We start from the raw sequence: 8,507 nt of genomic DNA, 5'->3' as shown, positions 1-8,507 counted from the left end.
ATACCAACACACAGGAGGATTTGCACCAAAAAGCACTGAAACTTTAAAATTATTTTGATAAAATCATCAGATTAATAAAGGTGTATTCAGTTTTTCACACACTCTACATCACACAAGTGACAGGAGAGGTTTAAAGTCCACAGTAGGACATAAACTGTAAGGGTCACATGTGGGCAGCTCCACTTGAGCATCCACTTTTGGCGTGCTTTCTGCTGAGATGTCAGGACGGACGCTAGCAGGATGTAGGCCAGTCAGTAAACAGCCTGTTTACTCCAAGTCTGAACACCACACTGCCCGTATATTTAGTAAGTGGGTTAGTGTGCAGTCTCTCTGCCCAGACCAGGTCATGCTGAACCAGGCTAATCTACTCACTAACTTCAAGGAAAACTGTGGTATTTTTAAAACTGGGACCTACTTTCCCATCTTCTAGAGTCTTTAGGTGTTGTGAACGTTGAGGGATTGTGGTATAATCAACAGCCATTAATCGACTGTAACACAATCACAAAATTGTCCCGAGTCAAAGTGCTTGTGTGACCCTGAAGTCAAGAGTGAGTTCCCACGACAATAAATTGCTCTCTTCGGTAGAAAACATCTGGGTGGAAACATATATAACAGCTGAGGCTGTCATCAGCATAATCTACACACTGCACCAGCTCTGTGCAATTAAACTAAGCCCATCATGATAACATCAACATGTCGTCTTTGCTTTTCTTGCACAGTAGAGTTTAACTGACGCACAATGTCCACTCAGAACAGTCTTGGAAGTGTTGATTTCTGCAGGTTTTTCTGTGTTTTTAGTTTATTTTCTTGTGTACAAAGATTTGCCCCATTTTTAAAAATTCTTTTAATAGTAATATGTACTGTAGATGATGAAATCCATAAATCATTTGCAATTTCACAATGAGAAATTACAAACACTTGAACTTTAACTGCACCAGACAGAAAAAAATGGATATTTGTTTGAGTAAACTGGGAGTTTGTAAAGAAAAAAAGGTTGCTATCGTACTCCGACATTCCTTAGTTGTGAATATTTTAGATTTTAGATTGCAAATGTTCAGTTCCTGAGCCTTAAAAGATCTGCTAAAGGTTTTAGTGAGTATTTGAATGGAATAAATTGATTCATGTTATTTTCACCTCTGGCAGGTGTTCTCACCTGTCCAGTAGAGCTGCTGTATCTCTTTAGGTGTTTAATAAACTCGGACCTGGAGGTGTTTCCGACCGCAATCAGCGCTGCACTGCCATTTGCCAAACTGTCAAAATCAGGAAGTGGTGGAGACTGTTAGCATTATTAGAAACATCATCATGTATTAACGTGCACTGTGATGCATTCAAGGCCAAAGAGCAGAAGATCGAGCTAATCTTCGTACACTGTGTACCTGGTGTTTGGAGCTAGTCCTTGAGGTGCGTGTGGACTCAGGCAAGGGATAGACATGATGCTGATGCTCAGATACAGGCCCTGATTGGTCACCCAGGACTCCTCCCCCTCTGTACACACAAATCAAAGAAAGAAAAAGTAAGACAGAGAGTAGCTGGTAGCGATTAAAATCTGATTTGTCCATTTTAATAGAGAAGTAGTGGTTTTACCGGACTTTGGGTCCTGGTCTTGGTCCTGGTCCTTATCTCTGAGAAGCAAGAAATCAAGTTAATTTTTCAAACATGACAGAAGAGAAAATTTATATAACGGACCAATATCATCAAACGCAGAGCCAGTTATTAAACTAATCATGGTAAAACAACAGCTTTGACTCAAACAGGCTCTCCTCCACACTGTTCTTAATAAATTTGCGTTGAGTTTGTTTCTGGTAGATTTGTGCTGCAAGTCTCTGTAGTAGACAAGCTGTTACGTGGTGTGTTTGCCTTTCTGGTTCAGCTGCTGAGTAAATGTAACAGCGCAGTAAACTAACAAACACTGTTGGTGTGGAACAATTACAGTCTCCTCTGAGTGCTTGTAACCTGTTTAAACAAATGCATATTGTTTTTTATGGTGGTCTGAAGACACTTTAGATGTACCATCCAACATCACAGAGCGTATGTGCGTGTTTGTGTGTGCGCGTGTTTCTCACCGCTGTACAAACAAATTGCTGTTTGACTTCCTTGCTGATAAAAAGGAGAGCTGACAGTCCTCCGGTCTGAGGGAGACAGAGAAAAAAAGAAATAAGAAACCAGCTAGTCCTAGACCTAGCTAGACCTCAGTCACACTTAGAGACCAGTTGGCAACCCGTTGGCAACCTCCGGTCACTAAGGAAAAATATGTTTTTTATGAGTGGTTGCTGGAGGATGCTTGCTTTAAGCATGTGAAAATGGTGGCAAAGAAAGTGATGCACCAAAAATCACCTTGTGATTACTTGTGTTGCTATCAGATTGCCACATGGAAGACACAGACTCTAGCTTTAGCGAAATGATAAAAATGGGATGCTAATAGGAAACAGACAATTTTTTTGCAGAGAAATCAGTGTCATCCATACATACTAGGAGTGACCTCAGCAACCTTCCAGCAATCAAAAGCATCACAAGCACCGTGGAGCACTGTGACCAGTTTCACTCAGCAACAGCTAACAACCTCCAGCAACCAAACAGTCATGGAAAACAGTTTTCCTTAGTGACTAGTGGTTGCTATGGGGTCACTGAGGTCAGTCAGTCATGTCTGTGTGACTGAGGCCTTAGGAACGCACATTTACATTTAAAAGTAAAAATTCTATATGTGTGTGTGTCACCTCAGCCTAGCCAGCGTCTTAACCAGAGCATACTCTCGCCGTCGTGACGATGGCATCCATCTCTTCTTTTCTGCCCTCGCTAAACTCCGCCCGCCAAAGCCAAACATGGCAGAGAAACCGAAGCACACCAACTGGCCATGAGACGAGAAGCTGCACATGTCCACCTGCTGCAGGTGACCTGCAGGCAGAGAGACACCAGCACACTGAGAGAAGACCCTTTAAACGATTCATTAGAAACAGTTAGGATGCAGCACACACACAGCTGTGTTTCCATCACTTCAGAGGACATCACACAACTCTTGCTCCAAGCCTTCACACTGAAAATGAATAATTTTGTAACCTTACTATGCGTTTGTACATTTTGTGGTTTTTATCCATACAAAATGAGACATACAAATACACACAGTCTAAAATACGGCTAATTAACAGAATGTGTGAAGCCGATTAATAACTCAGGGGATTGAAATGAATCTGAGGAAACATTATCAACGTTTCCTCAGATTCTTTTTATGTGTGTGGTAAAAAATGGCTTCCACGCCAAACACTGCTTACGGTTTTATTTTTCTACAGCCTTTGAACGCAGCACAAACCATAGAAATAACTAAAATAATTTTAAAAATAACCAGATTTTTCCATCAAGCTCCTTTACTGAGATGCTCCACCAGCTTTTAGATGGATACACACAAAGGCACACGCACTAAGCGGGCCATCTGGCCACATACCTGCTGTAACCTACTGAACTGAACTGCTGTCTCCGCACCTGTCTGTCTGACTGCCTGTCTGTCTCTCTGGACAGAATCTGATTTCCTCACCATATGGCGTGTTGTCAGTGTGTTTGTGTGTCAGTGTGTGTTGCGCAGGATTAAAGCTGAGACGGTCAGTGTGTCACCGAGATCAAACCTGCGGCGCTTCTTAAAAGGTCCAACCAATATTCATTTACATCACAAAGTCATTATCTTTCTGTTTGGCTCCTAATCCACCTTTAGGATTTATTTCCATACCATATTGGTAGCTCTTATTCAAAAATATAGTGGATGAAGTGGTTGAATGTAAAAAAAATATTTGTACCTAATATATCCTATATATATTAAGTACAAATATAATAATCAGTGAAAGTAAAAACACCAAAATGACTGAGTTAATTCAACAGTAAACCAACTGATTATTAGAAAGTTGTGTTAGCATCACATGAGCTGGATGACTGTTTCTGTTAGCAGTAAAATGCTCACACAAGTCATTTTTAAAAAATGCTGAAATAAATCAATAATTATCCCACACAAGCATTTAGGGAGGAGACAAAAGTCATCCGTCAGAAGTCATATATCTAAAATGGCACCTGTAACAGACTGCTGCACAACTGCAACATAAATGAATTTTAATTTATTTAAAGGATAGCCCCTTGAGATGCAGTATCTCGTTTTTAAGGGCAGCGCTAAGAATGGACACATGAAACCACCAGTAGGAGGATTTAGGGCTGCTGCTCAGCTCCAAGGCTGTAACTTTAAACTTTGTTTTTTATTGGATTAAACCATAATTTTCCCCCTCTTGAAACGAGCTTTTCTAAAACATACTTTGAAAATACCCCAACTCTCTGTGGAGATGTTGTTATGTCACTGTATGAGAAGGCTGCTGGGCTTTTTGGATTGATAGCATAGAAATCAAATTATTACTGTCATGTAATATGTCACAGTGAAATGACTCTAATTACTATTATCATCAGAATGTGAAACATTCATTCTATTAACATTTAAAAACTCTAGAAGAGTTGAATGATTTGTTTATTTTATTGAGTTCATGTGAGCAAACAGCGAGCAGGGAGTCGACTCAGTGTCTGAGGAGCTGGTTAGCGCATCTGCTTTGTGAGTTGAGTTTGTTGACGCTGTGAAACATCCTCATGGAGAAAGCTTGGAGACTTTTTCAGGACTTGTGGAAGTTCTTATAACTTCCAATGTTCAAGTTCTTGAGTGAATCATTAATGAAGGTAGATTTATAGTCATTCTGTGCCAAGGCAGAAATCTCTGTAATGTGCCTGAAGTGAACAGTGTTCATAATGAAAAAAAAACCCAAAAAACTTTCTACACTTTCTACAACATTTTTTACACTGCCCACTACTAATTAGTAGATGACCTGCACAAAAATTACTGGTTTGTGGATAAATGCAGGTAAAAATGCAGACTCACATCTTTGTAAAGCAGGGTTCACATGTACCAGTTTCATGCTTCATTTATGCACTTGTAAATGGGCCGTATTGCTTGTACTTCTGGCATCAAAATGTCAAAAATCGAATTATTCAGACTGTTGTATATGAGTTACATCAGGCCGTTGTTACTCCCAGACAGCTAGCTTGGCTAATCCTAATTGCTATTTGAACCTCGACCAGCTTGCCTTCTGGTTGTTCGTTACTGCTATGATGACGGTGCCAACAAAGATACCCCTCCAAACACCAGGAGGGCCAACCGTTGAGTATTAATTTAATATATATCAATATCATATTGAATCTGTTTGTGAGTCTAGAGATACAGTATGTTGAAGTTTCAGTGTATAGGCTATTGCATTGCTTTGGGTTTTGCTATATCAGAAAAGAGAAATTCACATATTGCTAAAATTGTCTCTATTTTTGTCCCACTCATTGTTGCAGTGAAGGTTTCTAACAAGCCAGGCTAGAAAAGACTCAGCAGGTTTTGAACTTCTGGAAAAAAATTTAAACTCTGTGAGCAAGTAGTTTTTCGTACAACAATGAACGAGGCAAACTGCTTTAAACAGGTAAGGTGATCATTCATGAGATTATTGTAAAGTGGTCAAGGTGGTGACTTCCATGTCATGCTTTTATATATTTATGTTTAGAGATCAGGACAGAATTGGCCCCCTTATGAAGGATTTTCCAGCCTCTGTTAAACAGAGCAATGAATTTTAAAAACAGTTTTTCCAAACATTAGTTTAATTTTGGATGCTTATTTTGTTGGATAGCAGCCTGCAGCCATTTGTTGTAGTTTTCGCCTGTAGATCTCTACAGCTGAAATGCTTTTTTAGATACAAAAAAACAGCCAGAAATACAAAAGGTCTGACACACACCTATAAACAAGCTAAGGCCATTTCACATACAGAAAATTTTCAGTGTCAGCTGCAACTCCCAAACATAAGTTGATAAAAGGTCAACAGTTAAGCCGCTATTTTCAAGGGATGCTCAGGCTCTGGTAACCGTAGCAACAGCACTGATGCTTCCGCCCCTGTTAGTAGTTTAACGTCCAGCAAGGAGATCATGTGATTGTGGATGAGCACACCTCATCAGTGTTATGAAGATAGGAAAATTCACCTGCAGTCACCTGTTGTGCGTGGGAACAGCTTCCTACCTGGGAATTTTAACAGTTTTCTATTGTTCAGGAAGTAGTCTCATTAGGGCTATTGAATTTTCCCATCTGTCTCACACACATACAAACTCAGCTCGCAGTATTAATTAGTGACAATGAAACATCATCACACGATAAGCTGTCATTCAAACACAGCTGCCCGCCCTGCTGCTGGGTGATTGGTTACCGTGTTTACCTGACAGTGTGGTGGTCAGAGACAAAGGGGGCGGGGCTGCTGCGAGCAGTGTAAACCTGTGATTTAGTGATTTCAAGTGAAACAGACTCTGTTGTTAGACATCTGTCTGTTCACTCCCACTAGAGTCCAGTCTCACCGTCTGTCTGCATGTTTGTTTGTTCTTAAACACTGTCCCTGCTGCCGGACTGACATTCAGCCGATATGCTTTAAGGAAATTAGTCTGTTACACAAAGAACCTGGCTATGATTGCCACAGATTTAATATTAAAACAGAACAGATTTTTGTCCTTGAAAATGTAAAATCTTGGACTGATTTATAAAAAGGCATAGACGACGCTAGGTGATCCAAATATAGATTTACTAAAGACAATTCCAACCAACCCCAATCTATGTAACAGATCTACAACATGTAAGCTTTACCCAAGACGATGTGGAGGGCTGCAGTGACTGGATCTCTGACTCCATGAACAGAACAGGAAACCACATCTGTGGAACCTGCAAACATGTGAAGACAGACCGTTAATAAAAGTACTTCATGTCGTGTTTTTGCATACCAGCATACCAAACCTTATGAGACCTTAAAGCAGTGGTTCTATATGAGAATGCCCTTGCTTACCAGCTGGGATGATTCCCAGTGGCAGTGTGGCTCTCACTGGTTTTTCTGGGGAATCTGCATCCAGCTGGGCTCTGAGGACCAGAGCATGACACAACTCTGCAACTGAACCATCTCCACCGACGCACACCACCCTGATGGACAGGTGGAAAAAAACTAGTGTGAGAGTGGTAAAATAACACAGGAAGTAACATAAAAGGGTAACCGTCTTTCGGTCTAAATAAGGGTTTATTGTGAAGCTCAATGAGGTGGTTATACTAAGTCAAGGACACAGACTTCACTGACATTATAGTCCTCTTACAGCGCTTTTGAGGTCTGCTTGAAGTGTTGATCCATTGTTGGCTCACTGAAATGTGAAGTCTCCATAAACGCATGGTCACAAAAAATTGTCACAGACTCAATCTTGGCACCTAATGACAACATTTACATTATTTGGACCCAAGCGGACTTAACAAACTCACAGCCACAACAAGTATAATACACCTAGAAGACATTTCACAGATCTCAAACTCCTGATGATTTAAAGGAAAACCATCCAGCAGAGGATGTGGCTTTTCTAGTAAAATTGACAATTTGTTTTATAATACAACAGGGTAAGTAACCTCAATGTTTTTGGGCACTAACTAAAATGTTTGTGCAGGGTGGTCCTGAATGTGTGATGCTGAGTACTTATTTCTTTAACTATTGATGAATAGCGAAGGATGGTAAATGGATATTTATAAATACTCTAGGTTGTATTTTCACTGCAAAGGTTTGTATTTTAATTAAGCACAAATATTTTTCAACATTTCTTGTTCAGTAGAAAAACACCAGTACCAAAGTTTTGATACTAGAATTAGACTACAACTAAACTAGTAGACACACAGAAACTGGATTTCAGAATGACTGTGATGGGTTTTATTTTGAAAAGCTCCAGTGAATTGCTCTCCTACAGTCACCAAAGTTCATGAACTCTTTAATATTTATGATTGCTGGGGTTTTGTAAAGGTCTACACACTAACAGGCAGCAGTATAATCCATGTCTTGTTTTAGAATCTTAAGTTAAGTGTTAAAATCGTAAGTTTAGAATAAAGTTGACTATAAAACTAAAACAAATATATTATATTTAACTCATGGTGTGAAATGCTTTCGAGCAATATTTTAACCATAACGGATGGAGAGAAAAAAAAAAGAACTCTCAATCACAGGGTGAGAAAAAGGATACACTCTGGACAGTCTATCATATGGTAAGCTCAAAGAGACAGAGAGGGAATCATTTACAGTCACATTTCTACTAATGACCCATACAGAGTCACACGAAAGATAAAACTCATATTTTAATCGCTTTTGAAAAAAAAAGTTGTATTTTATTTTAGGGTAGGGTGGGAGGCAGTTATTGTTTGTTAGTATTAATGTAAAAAAGTAATTTAAAAAAGTGAGAAAGTGAGAAGGTTCATCTTCCGAGTCTTTATTTGCAGTAAATGGGAGGTGAACAGTCTCCGCCCCCTCCCCCTCTTCCTGAGTATGGGATTACCTGGAGCTGTAGTCGCCACGGTGACAGCCAACCTAATTGGCAAATGTAGGTTTCAACCAAATCACACACACACACACACACACACACACACACACACACACACACACACACACACACACACACAC

The 8,507-nt window shown here is 39.8% G+C and overlaps 1 protein-coding gene across 2 annotated transcripts in view; it reads right to left on the bottom strand.

Annotated features, from left to right (window-relative positions):
* The window catches only part of cerkl (CERK like autophagy regulator), a 32,281-nt gene that overhangs the window by 2,816 nt on the left and 20,958 nt on the right, over positions 1-8,507 (bottom strand). For both annotated transcript variants that reach the window (XM_005733761.2, XM_005733760.1), the window contains exons 6-12: positions 6,873-7,003; positions 6,677-6,751; positions 2,715-2,892; positions 2,064-2,129; positions 1,585-1,622; positions 1,377-1,485; positions 1,154-1,250 (exon numbers count right to left, since the gene is read on the bottom strand). In XM_005733761.2, the coding sequence (XP_005733818.1) occupies positions 1,154-1,250; positions 1,377-1,485; positions 1,585-1,622; positions 2,064-2,129; positions 2,715-2,892; positions 6,677-6,751; positions 6,873-7,003 (694 nt within the window). The remainder of the gene's footprint in view (positions 1-1,153; positions 1,251-1,376; positions 1,486-1,584; positions 1,623-2,063; positions 2,130-2,714; positions 2,893-6,676; positions 6,752-6,872; positions 7,004-8,507) is intronic.

Source organism: Pundamilia nyererei, unplaced genomic scaffold (assembly GCF_000239375.1).
Source record: "Pundamilia nyererei isolate P.nyererei 1_Seehausen unplaced genomic scaffold, PunNye1.0 scaffold00055, whole genome shotgun sequence".
Taxonomy (NCBI): Eukaryota; Metazoa; Chordata; class Actinopteri; order Cichliformes; family Cichlidae; genus Pundamilia; species Pundamilia nyererei.
This window is presented reverse-complemented; position numbering and strand designations above follow the sequence as displayed.